Raw genomic sequence first — 12,375 nt, 5'->3', positions numbered from 1 at the left:
ACGACCAGCCCGGCCCACTCACAGGCTGCTGGGGGCTGACTCCCGCTCTGGTAAGCTGCCAGCGAGGCTACCCGAAGCGCTAACCCGCCCCGCCGGCTGACGGCGCCCAACGGCACCTGCCGGCAGAGCGCCCCGCGCCCCCCGCCCCGCGCCCTGCGCATGCGCCAGCGCCGCTCTGCGCGACCCGAGCCCGCGGCGCGGCGCCCGCCCGGAACTACATATCCCGGCGTGCCGCGCGCGCCCGCCGCCGCGGCTGAGCCAATAAGGAGGGAGGAGGGCAGTCACCGCCCCCTCGCCCCCGGCTGCGGGAAATATCCCCGGCAGGTGTGGAGGAAATCCCCGGGCCGCCCTTCCCCCGCCTCCCCCTGGGCCGGGCGCGCAGGCAGAGGGCTGGCTCGGAGGGCTGTTTCAAAGGAGTGGCGGAGCGGGGGACGGGGGAATAGGCCCTGGCTCCCGTAGGGAAACCGTAGGGCGCGCTCATCCTCCTCCCTCCCCGGCCGGGCCGGGGCAGCGGGCGCCGGCGGGGTTACCGCGCGGAGGGAGGGGGCCGCGCCTCAGGGTAAAGCTGCGGCGCGGCTTCCCGCGCGCTGTCAGTTACGAGCGCGCGAGGCGGGCAGGCGCCACCCGGTTGGCCGGCGCCGCGCGCGGCCCCGCCCGCCCCTCGCCGGATTTGCTGGGCGGCCGGCGCGCGCGCGCCGTCAATCGGCGCCCGAGCGGCGGCGGGCGGCGGGCAGCCCGAGGGCGACGGCCGGGCCGGGCCGGGCCGGGCCCCGCCCCCGCGGCGGCCGGGCCCCGCCCCGCCCTTCGCCCGCCCGCCCCTCGCGCTGTCAAGAGCGGCACGAGCGCGGGAGCCGGGGCCGCCCGCCCGCGCCGAGGGCGGCCGCCGCCCCCTGCCCTCTCCGAAGCGCGCGCGCCTCGGCAGCCACGCCCCCTCCCTCCGCCCCTCCCTCCCTCCCTCTCTCCCTCCCTCCCGCGCGGCGCGGGCGGCCAGGAGACGCGGAGGAGGAGGAGGAGGAGGAGGAGGAGGAAGACGAGGGCCCTGGGCCTGCCCCGCTGCCTGCCGGGGCCGGGCTCGCGGGGCGCCGCGTCCCGCCCCCGCCCCGCCTCCGCCGCCTCTGCCGCCGGCGTGGGGAGCCGGGCTGAGGCGGAGAGGGGCGGCCGAGGGGCTGGCGGCGGGGCTCGGTTTCCTGCTCAGTGGGCGTCAGTTGGGCCCCGGCGGGCCCCGCCCCCGCCGCCGCTCGGCCTCCCTCCCCCTCGCCGCCCGGCCGGCCCGCAGCTGTCACTCAAGGCGGCGGGCTGAGTCCGGCGGCGGCGGCGGGCGGAGAGAGAGGCAGCTACGCCACAGCCCAGCGGCGGCCATTCGTGGAAAAATAGGCCGTCCCGCTCCTCCCAGCTCCGGCTGCGACCGGCCTTCTCCCCGCTACCCCCACCCCACCCTCCGCCTCCTCCTCCTCCTTCTCCTCCCCCCTAGAGCGGCGCCTCAGCGGGGCATTAATGCGGGATGAGCGGTATGTAACCCCCTCCCTCTCTCCCTCCCGTGCACACCCCTCCCTCCCTCCCTCCGCTCCTCCCTCCACCCTTCGTCCCCCCTCTATCCCGCCCTCCCGGGTTCCCCCTTTTCTTCCCCGCTTCTCCCCCTTCTTACCGCGCTCTCCTCCTGCCGCCCCTCCACCCATCCGTGCTGCTTCCTCTCATGCCCCCTTTCTTCTCCTCCTCCTCGACTTGCCTCCTCCGTACCTCCCTCCTCCATTCCCCCTTTCTTCGCTAACCCTCCCTCCTCTGCACATCCCTCCCTCCTTCATTCCTCTTTTCCTCCCTCTTTCCCTCCCATGCACAACCCTCCTCCTGCCCCCTAAAGCATCGACGGCCACTGAGTGGCCGTCGATGCTTTAGGGGGCAGGAGGAGGAGGAGGGTTTGTGGGTGGTTTTTTCCTGCTGTCTCTGGGAGAGGAAACCAAACCTCCCCTTTCTGGGTGTTAACTCTCCAGCCCCCATGGGTTGGGTTTCAAACCACGTTTCTTAGGACTCGTTCTTTTGTAATAATGATTTGCACTGTTGTTTTTATGAAGAGGTAAAGGCGACAACCTGGGAACCAAAAAGGATATGCTCGTAGGTTTTGTTATTGTATAAATGAAGGTGAATAATTAACCTGTTACACTTGATATTTTTGCAGATCAAAAGAAGGAGGAAACTATGCCCACAGAGGGAGAAAAATCTCCCGAGGCAGAGAATAACAACAATAATAATAAAAAAGGGAAAACTGGAGGCTCACAGGTAAAGCACACACACCCGAACAGGGAAGTGCCCAAACTATTAGCATTTAAAATGAAATGTTCAGCTAACAGCATTTCCTGCTCAGGGCATCTTTCTTTGGGTTGGATGAAATGTAGTTGGTTGGGTGCAGTAGTTTTATTGCCTGGACATGTTTTTTTTTTGATTGCATTTTGCAGTGATCAGCTGCTTTCCATGTAATAGGAGCATTTTTAAATTTTTTCTTTATTTTAGCAAAAAAAAAAAAAGACTGGATTGAGGATGCAGTTGAGGTCCTGGCTGTCTCATTTATTGACAATCGAGGGCTTTATGCTTAAAGATTATTTACAGAAATACATACTTCCTTATTCAGAGCTGTATCATCTGTGTCTATGCAGAAGCACTTTTTTTTTTTTCCTGCTTCCTGTGTAAACCTTAATGCTTACTTCTGATGGTTCATACTCGTGCTCTTCTCCTGAATCTGTTCTGTTTTCTTTCTTTACGGATAGGATTCTCAGCCTTCACCTCTCGCTTTACTAGCAGCCACTTGCAGCAAAATAGGAACTCCTGGTGAGAATCAAGGAACTGGACAGCAGCAGATTATTATAGATCCAAATCAAGGTTTGGTGCAGCTTCAGAATCAGCCACAGCAGTTAGAATTGGTAACAACTCAGCTTGCTGGAAACGCTTGGCAGCTTGTTGCCGCTGCTCCTTCAGCTTCAAAAGAAAATAATGTTCCTCAACAAGGATCTTCTGTTGCCTCGAGTGCAGCAAGTCCCTCCAGCAGTAACAATGGAAGTACATCTCCTTCAAAAACCAAATCGGGCAATTCTTCTGCAACAACCCCTGGACAATTCCAAGTCATTCAAGTACAAAATCCAAGCGGTAGCGTCCAATACCAAGTGATCCCACAGATTCAGACAACGGAAGGTCAACAACTTCAAATCAATCCATCTAATGCTACTGGTCTACAAGATATACAGGGTCAAATTCAGCTTATTCCTGCAGGGAATAATCAAGCTATCCTCACAACTGCAAACAGGACAGCTTCGGGGAATGTTATTGCTCAAAACCTAGCAAATCAGACAGTTCCAGTCCAAATTAGGCCTGGTGTTTCCATACCACTGCAACTGCAAACTATTCCTGGTACTCAGGCGCAAGTTGTAACAACGTTACCTATAAACATTGGTGGGGTAACCTTAGCATTGCCTGTGATAAACAACGTGGCGGCTGGAGGAGGTTCGGGTCAAGTTGGCCAGTCTACTGAGAGTGGAGTTTCCAATGGAAATCAGCTAGCATCCACACCTGTCACTTCTGCTTCTGTTAGTACAATGCCAGAGTCTCCTTCCTCATCTTCCACCTCTACGACCACTGCCTCAACATCTCTAACTAGCAGTGACACGCTAGTAAGCTCTGCAGAAACAGGCCAATACACAAGCACAGCAGGCAGCAGTTCAGAGCAGACAACTGAAGAACCTCAAACAACTGCTGCAGACTCCGAAGCCCAGAGCTCCAGTCAGCTTCAGTCCAATGGACTACAGAATGTCCAGGATCAGTCGGGTTCCCTTCAGCAGGTTCAAATCGTAGGTCAGCCTATTCTGCAGCAGATACAGATCCAGCAGCCTCAACAGCAGATTATTCAGGCCATTCCTCCACAGTCATTTCAGCTCCAGTCAGGGCAGACTATACAGACCATCCAGCAGCAGCCTTTGCAGAACGTTCAGCTGCAGGCAGTGAGTCCAACTCAGGTGCTCATCAGGGCTCCAACTTTAACACCATCAGGGCAGATCAGCTGGCAAACTGTACAGGTTCAGAATCTGCAAAGCCTTTCAAATCTTCAAGTTCAGAATGCTGGGTTACCCCAACAACTAACCATTACCCCTGTGTCTTCAAGTGGTGGCACAACCATTGCCCAGATTGCACCAGTGGCTGTTGCTGGTACCCCCATCACTCTGAACGCTGCCCAGCTTGCTTCAGTACCTAATCTTCAAACAGTAAGTGTTGCCAACCTGGGTGCTGCAGGTGTTCAAGTTCAAGGAGTTCCTGTTACCATTACCAGTGTTGCGGGTGAGTGGTCTGACAAAGTTTTGAGTTTATTTGGCAGGAGGGGAGGGTGTTGTTTGTTTGGTTTGTTTTGTTATTTACTATTGCAAGAACACCAGACAGTTTTAAACTAATACTTTTTTCAGGATCTTCTGTAATAAATGTTAACTGTAAGAAAATACCTTATACTTATCACTAAAATTCAGATTTTAAAATAGCTGACACTTCTAAACGTAGAGCTAATATTATCAGTTGCATCAATTGAAATGGAACTGTTTGTATTTGATAAACTATCCTTAAATGATCCTGTTCTCCATCTTATTAAAGACTTGTAGGCTTCGGGAGTGAACGTGAGACTTTACTGTTAGAGCTTTGATATGTTTAAACAACAACAAAAAGCTTTTTCCAACCAGGCAGTATTCCTAATCTCTGCATGGGGGATGTAGGATGAGAAAAGTGACAGTATGTGAGCTGGGATATCTTGTGTCATGGCATGCATTTTTATGGAGCTATGTGTTGTATTCTGCGCTAGCTCCTAAAGTTGTTCCCTTAAAAGTTTGAGCTCTGCGAAGAGGTTGGGTGGAATAAGGTATGCTTGTGCACAGCATAGTTCCTGTGGCTTGTCTTTTTAAAAAAATAAACTGGTAACTTTACCTCAGTACTTGATGATGAAGTTTTGATATGTATTATGAAATGCCTGTTTGGTTATGCTGGTCTAATAGTTGGGAAAGGAGCAATTAAGAGGCTTCAGGCTGGATAACGGAGCTTAGTTCTAAAGTAAATTCTGTGCAAGGTCTCTGCAGTGTCCCATAAGGGCAAGTCTGTATGTAAAACTTGCAAATTTTTAACAGTTCAGATAAAACTTGATTTAGGGGTTTTCTCTGCCAGTTTGATAACTGCTTACATGAGCTTGGTTTTATTTCATACAAGTAAAAGTCTTGTGTTGTAATAGTTACAATAAACTCTTGTCCTAAAAGCAACCTGACTATAGGCACAGATTTTTTTAATATAAAATTGTAAGGAAAAACTCATTTTTTTACTATTGTCCAGTCTGCATAAACAAATGTTAGTATCATATTGACTCTTAATCTGTTTTTTTTGTAATTGTTTGCAAAGATGAGACATGTTTAACTGGACAAAGGATTGTTCCCTTTAATTGAAACACTTTTGAAGCAAGTAAACATAGTTTGGTAATAAGAAATTTGCCACTGGGAGAATTTCATCTGCTATGGTACTCTTTGGCACTTCATGGCATGTTGAAATACTAAGTTGGGTTGGATGCACTAAACCCGACTTACTTAAGGAGTGTTACAGAAATGTTAATCTGGGTAATCAGAATTAAAATCTTGACCTTATGTTTAGCTGTAATGGTTCAAAATGGTTCAGTTATCTGGAGCTGATGAGCTGCTACAATATCTTGCAGTCCAATTTGTCTTGGAAAAACTTCTTCATGGGAAGGTGCTGACTGACTGCTGTTGTTAGAGAGAAGTCCCTGCTTCTCTCTAGGGAACTCTTCTAGGAAGCCTGCTTTGGGAACGACCTAGATTTGGGGGTGCATGAAGAACCTTTCTGTATGCAGTTTTTTTCCAGCTTACTAATGGTGTACAACTGTTTAGTACACACTAATAGGTATTAGAACAAAAGATTCTGAATATCATCTTGGTCAGTTATCTTGACTGCACCTCTGATTGCATTTGATGTCTTCTGGAAAATAAAGGGGTTGAGATTTGTAACTGAGAATGAAAGAAGGGGAATGAGTCACAGGCTTGGCTTCTCCAGGACCGTACTTTAGTCATGCAGGGTTCATATGTTAACTAAACTTAAGCTTTGTGACCATTGAATTCCCCTCTACCTTTCTTTTTTTTTTTTTTTTTTTTTTTTTTTTTTAATTTTTTGTCTTCTTCCAGATAGGCCTTTTGGCTGTTTCCATAGCACTTTTAATTTTATGCTAGCACCAGTGAATCCTCCGACATTTTCTCCATCCCTTTGTATATAAGGTACTATTTCTGTTCCCCAAGGCTTGAGGTTATGGAGCAAGAACAAGCTGTCAGAATGTGAGAGATTAGTTATAATTTCTTTCTCTTATTTATCTCCATTTCTCTCCTGTGAAACTTCCTGATGCTACACTCTGGGTATGGTAGACGTGGTGGCATGGAAAGGAGAGTGAAGAGCATGGTGTGCAGTCCTTAATGCTGTATTAAGTATTCAAGGAAAGAATGGTTATGAAATAGAAAATTACAAACATGCCAAAGTCTAAATTCTGCTTATCACTTATAAGGAATAAGCTGTCTTGATCAGGGCTATTAACTTCCTCAGATTTGCTGTTTTATATTTGAAATGGTTTTTGCTATTATTGTTACAGGAAACCTTTTTAAAAAAATAAACCACTCAGTTACCTCAACATCTGCAGACTGGTATTTCCATTCTTTTTCTGCAGTACCTGACCTTGTCGGTGTGAACTCTTTTGTACATTAATTGAACTGTCCGGAAGTGGATCCTTCACTACAAATGAGCAGTAGTAGGTGTTAGAAATGAGCCATGTGGGAGATGTTCAGAAAGTGTCAGGGAAAGACTGAGTGAAGGACTCATCCCATGCATTGATTCAGGTGCCCTAACTTTGTTAGGGGAAAAAAAGTTACTTTGTCCTTCAAGCAAACCCAACTGATCAAGCTAGCAGAGTTTCATGGGGAAAAAAAAATAATCACAATAAGTATTTGTCTGAAATAACTGTTCTTTTATTTGTGTTGTATTTCTGTTCCATGAACATTGGTTTTTCTAGTTGTTTCTACAATGGGGTAATTTAGGTACCTTTCTCTTAGTTTTTCAGTAGTAAATGAAATCGTAAAGCAATAGAACTCTAACTGCAAATAACAAAAATTCTTAGCTTAAAATTACTACGGAAATGTTAAGCTATAGAACTATTTTGGGAAAGTATCTTTTTTTGTTTTTTTATTGTTGTTGTTGTGTCAAATGCATTTTAAATTCCAAAAGAGACAAATTTCACATTGGGAAGAAAAATATTAAAATCTTCAAGTAAATATTATATTTTGGTCTGCTTTTTATAACCTTTGTTACTCAGAGTCTCTGGTCCCAAGGTATGTAGGCACTACTGTAAACCAAGCAAGATAAGTAAATGTGTTTGGGTCTTCTTGTTGTATTTTTTTAGTTAAAAGTTCAAACGTTGCTCTTGGTAAGTATCACACTTTGGGTTGTATGTTGTGTGTGGTCAAAAAGCAGGGCAAAGTAGAGAAGTTCTCACACCTTTTCACTTTCTGGCCTGAGGGAAAACTCATTCGATATCAGTGATGTAAAGGAAAATTACTTTTTTACTGTGAGAGTGACTGAGCACTGACACAGGTTGCCCAGAGAGTTTGTGGACTCTGCATCTTTGGAGATAGCTGTCTGGACGTGGTCCTGGACAACCTGCTGTAGGTGGCCCTGCTTGAGCAGGGTGGTTGGACCAGATGACCTTTAGAGGTCCCTTCCAGTCTACACCACTCTATGATTCTGTGAAATTTTGCTCAGAAGATGTACAAACTGTCAGACAAAGGAGTAATTAAATGTACAGAAGAAATCTGGATGGGAAGATAGAAACTAAGTATCTGAGCCTTAAAAACAGAGCTTTAAACAGTTAATTAAGAGCTAATCAAACAACGGACAACATAAAAGCAGCCGTGTTTACTTGAACATGCAGGGATCTACAAATACCTGCCTTGCTATGAGACCAGTACCTGTCATGGCCTTTAAGCAAGCTAGTTCTGTACAAAATAAATGGCATTTCTTCTGTGCAGTGTGAATTGTTGTGTTATACATGATCCCCTGTGGAACGGGATAGCCTTTAATGTTAATAGGTGATGACTTCCTGAATTTAGGCTCAATGAGCTTGGGGACAAGCAGGTCCTGCACAGTTCCCTTGCCTTTTTTTCAAAGGTTCTGCTGTGATAGCTGTAGATGCAAGTTCAAAGGATTCCTGTCCTGTTCCCCCTCCCCGCCCCCCCATCCCCTTCTTAAAATAAGGTATCCTTTGCCTTTTTAAAGCTTATTTTCAGGCCCTTGTATTTGGCCGGATGTGTTAATTGACAACATAAGTGACTATGTAGAAGGAACTTGTTTTAGTACTAGATAGTTCTAAGAAAAATATATAGTTCATAAGACTGTTTCCTTTTGGTGGGCTAAGTTTCGTTGTCCATCAACACATTGGGCTTGGAGTATATTTGTTTTAGGAATAGCATGGAATGTGCACATTTATGGATGCTGAAGAGTATGGGGTGAGAGAAAACAGACCAGTTAAACTGTAATGAAATGCTGCATATTAATGGCTTCCCTGTAAAAGTTTTGTGTTCTGCCTGTAGGATTTCTTCCACTGGAGCCTTCAGAAGAGGTCACAAGCTTTTTCTGAATTTGTTCATTGTTTTTGCTGACAGTGGGAATCTAGTGGTGGTGGTGGAGATGATGTCTTTTCAGAATAATTCCCTGTTTCTTATGGAAAAAAAAAAAGTAATAAATCAGACTTGTATCTACCTTAAGTATACATCTTGAAGTAATTTTTTTACATGATGATGAAGGTGTTTGTCCCATGCAAAAGCATATGAGACACTTTTGGTTTAAAAATAGTGAAAAATATTATTTGTATTTTATGTATACTTAATCCAAGCTTTGTTAGTTGCTTTAGGCAAAAGTCACCAGATTCCATCATCCTGCAACTCAAGTTCAAGCCATTTTATCTGAGTGGTGACATGGCCTGAATTACGGGGAATTTGGAGTTCATCCACCAAAATAACCTGGAGGAATGACTTCTGTTCAGTGGAACAGTCTGTTGCCTGGCAATACTGGAACCAGAGAGTTTTAAGTCTTGCAGGGATGTGCTGTGGACTCTAAAATAGTTATTAATGACAATGAAGTCCAATACCAAATATTCTTACTGGTGCGCTTTAAAAATGTAATGAACCTTGCCCTTCTGTTTCATAGTCTGTAGTAATGTGAGTTACTAAGGCATATTTCTCTCTGACCAGCTGCTTCCGTTGCACTACTGTTAGTAGCTATGCAATTTGTCAGTACCTCCAGGTCTCCTCCTGCTTTGTCTTGCCTTTTCTTATTTGTCTGCATCCTACTTCAGCCTGTCTTCGAGGCTTTCTCTTCCCTTCTTTATTAATTCTCCTTGTGTGACAGTCACTAGTTTTATGACTTGCTGTTCAAAGACTGAAGACATTGTTTAGATATTACTACCACTCTGGCTCAAACTTTGCAGAGGAGTTTGAAACATTCTACCAAATTCTTTAAACAGGAATAAAATGATACATAAGATTAAATGCATGAAACTCAGGAATAGTGACTGGAAAAAGGAAAACTTCACACCCATTTTTAAAAAGGAGGACCCTGGGAACTACCAACCAGTCAGCCTCACCTCTCTGCCTGGTAAGGTCATGGAACAGATCTTCCTGGAAGCTATGTCAAGACATGTGGGTGACAGGCGATTAGAGACAGCCAACGTAGACATGATTTGCCCTTTGTGAAGCTGACTAATCTGGTGGCCTTCTACAATGGAGTGACTGTGTTGGTAGGTAAGGGAAGACCAGGTGATATCATCTACTGTGACTTACGTAAGGCCTTTGACATGGTCCCACACAATAGCCTTGGAGACATACTTTTTGGATGGATGTTGGTTTTATGGATGGACTATTCGATGAATAAGGAATTGGCTGGATGGCCACATTCAAATAGTTGCTGTCAATGGCTCAATCTCCAAATGGAGATCAGTAATCAGTGGTGTCCTTAGTGGGTCTGTACTGGGACCAGTACTGTTCAGTATCTTTATTAATGACATAGTGGGATTGAGCACACCCTCAGCAGGTTTTCAGATGACACCAAGCTGAGTGGTGGAGTTGATATACTTGAGGGAAGGGATGCCATCCAGAGGGACTTTGACAAGCTTGAGAAGTGGGCCAATGTGAACCTCATGTAGTTCAGCAAGGCCAAGTGCAAGGTCCTGCACCTGGGTTGGGGCAATTCCCAATATCAGTACAGACTGGGTGATGAATGGATTGAGAGCAGCCCTGTGGAGAAAAACCTGGGAATATTGGCAGATGAAAAATTAGATATGAGCCAGTAATGTGCGCTTGCAGCCCAGAAAGCCAATTGTATCCTGGGCTGCATAAAAAGCTGCACAAAGAGAAGTGAGGCCAGCAGGTCAAGGGCTGTGATTCTCTCCCTCTTCTCCACTGTTGTGAGACCCCATCTGTAGTACTGTGTCTAGTTCTGAGGTCCCCAGTGGAAGACAGACATGAACCTGTTAGAGTGTGTCCAGGAGGCCCCTGAAAATGATCAGAGGGTGTTACAGATGCACGACTAACCAAATCCGACAGGTGTTAAAACTCAGATTTATTTTTCAGCAAAAGTTAGTTAGAAGTCTGGTAACATTTTATAAAACCACAGGCTCAAGGATGTAAATAGAATTAATACTACATGGCTGACTTAAGAATCCCCAGGATTTAAAGTGATGGCTCAAAACGCGCGTATCACTCGCCTAAAAGCTGAGGGCTCTCTCCCTCAAGGAGTTACCTCGGGCCGTGCCCCGACTGCAGACCCACTGGTCTGAGGAGGACTGCCAACGTGTCCTCCGGCGGGACCCCGTTTATACCCCTGTCAAATCTGACCTGTGGTCATTTAATTCTATTGGCCAGGAGGGTCACCTCGGTGTACCTGGCACATCTCAATTGGCCAGTTCAAATTTCAACCTGCAGCCTCCAGGGTTTCCTTCCCCTTCTCCCTTCCTGGAGAAGTTTTGTTTCCTGCTGGCAGGATGGAGGGGTGGGATGTACTGCCACAGAGGGCTGGAACATGTCTCCTATGAAGAAAGGCTGACAGAGTTGGGGTTCTTCAGACTGGTGAAGAGAAGGCCTTGGGGACACCGTATTACAGCCCTTCCTTCTACAAAGGGAACTTATAAGAAAGACCAAGGGAGGCTTTTTACCAAGGTCTGCCTGTAGTCACAGGACAAGGGATAGTGGTTTTAAACTGAAAAAGAGTAAGTTTAGATTGAACGTAGGGAAGAAGTTCTTTACTATGAAGGTGGTGAGATGCTAGAACAGGTTGCCCAGAGGAGTTGTGGATGCCCCATCCCTGGAAGTGTTCAAGGCCAGGCTGGATGGTGCTTTGAGCAATCTGGTCTAGTGGAAGGTGTCCCTGCCTGTGGCAGAGGGGTTGGAACTAGGTAATCTTTAAAGGTCCCTTCTGACCCAAACCATTCTATGAATGTAACAGTCAAAGGTGTTTATGACCCTTTCTGATGCTGACTGCAGGTGATGCATACAAGAATAATGTGCTCAGGTACTCTTTCCACCATTTAGTGATCTGCAGCTCAGTTCTTCCAGAGCCAGAAATGGGATTTATTTTTATTTTTTTTTAAATAATCCTTGACAGATTTCTTTTCTTCTGTGAATTTGTCTTTTTTGAGTCCGTGTAAATTTTTTACATGTTCAGTACTTGTCTGCATTAATTTTTGTCTTAATTGTTGTATAAGGCACATTTTTATTTAATGTTCTCAAACTCCTGTATTAAATTAAACAATCTGATTCACCTTTATACCACTCAAGGTCTTCTATTATCTCTATGTTAGTATGTTAGTTATTGAGGGAGGGGAAGGTGTTTAGTCTCAAGTCCTAGAATATTATGCATATGTTGTTGAATGAAAGAAAATGCATTTTCATGACAACATGTAACCTGTGGGTCACCTTGCTCATCTTAATGTAATAGTAAGTATGTGTAGAAACAGAACTCAGTGAGTTGTGTTAGCTAAGCAAGGAGGGATGCCTGTAGGTGGTAACAAGGTGAAAAGGGTTTAAAATAGCCACAGTATATACAAGCAAACTGGCAAATATAAATACCAAGGGTGGAAGTCAAAGGAGCTGAAGGATGGTGGTTGCATGATCTTTTTTTTTTTAATAACATCCAGCGTTCCCCTGGATGTTCATTGGTAAGCAAGCAGCTTGCAGCTTATTTCTTTCAAGGTGTTTGCAGCAATGGAATCTGCAGTAAAAAGATAAGTAAAAAGAATTGAGCTGTTTTCCACAAAACCAGAAAAAA

The 12,375-nt window shown here is 46.2% G+C and overlaps 1 protein-coding gene and 1 long non-coding RNA gene across 5 annotated transcripts in view; one reads left to right on the top strand and one right to left on the bottom strand.

Annotated features, from left to right (window-relative positions):
• The window catches only part of LOC138682511 (uncharacterized), a 39,632-nt gene extending 37,768 nt beyond the window's left edge, over window positions 1-1,864 (bottom strand). Inside the window, exon 1 of one of the 3 annotated variants that reach the window (XR_011322625.1) lies at window positions 1,646-1,864. This is a non-coding gene — a long non-coding RNA (uncharacterized lncRNA). Of the gene's footprint in view, window positions 1-22; window positions 352-1,645 lie in introns of those variants that run through there. The other 2 variants (XR_011322628.1, XR_011322624.1) reach the window with 2 other exon arrangements.
• The window catches only part of SP4 (Sp4 transcription factor), a 28,060-nt gene continuing 16,683 nt past the window's right edge, over window positions 999-12,375 (top strand). Inside the window, exons 1-3 of one of the 2 annotated variants that reach the window (XM_069773561.1) lie at window positions 999-1,508; window positions 2,174-2,274; window positions 2,760-4,317. In XM_069773561.1, the coding sequence (XP_069629662.1) occupies window positions 1,502-1,508; window positions 2,174-2,274; window positions 2,760-4,317 (1,666 nt within the window). In that variant the 5' untranslated portion in view covers window positions 999-1,501. Of the gene's footprint in view, window positions 1,509-1,926; window positions 2,072-2,173; window positions 2,275-2,759; window positions 4,318-12,375 lie in introns of those variants that run through there. The other variant, XM_069773568.1, reaches the window with a different exon arrangement.

Source organism: Haliaeetus albicilla, chromosome 2, assembly GCF_947461875.1.
Source record: "Haliaeetus albicilla chromosome 2, bHalAlb1.1, whole genome shotgun sequence".
NCBI lineage: Eukaryota > Metazoa > Chordata > Aves > Accipitriformes > Accipitridae > Haliaeetus > Haliaeetus albicilla.
This window is presented reverse-complemented; position numbering and strand designations above follow the sequence as displayed.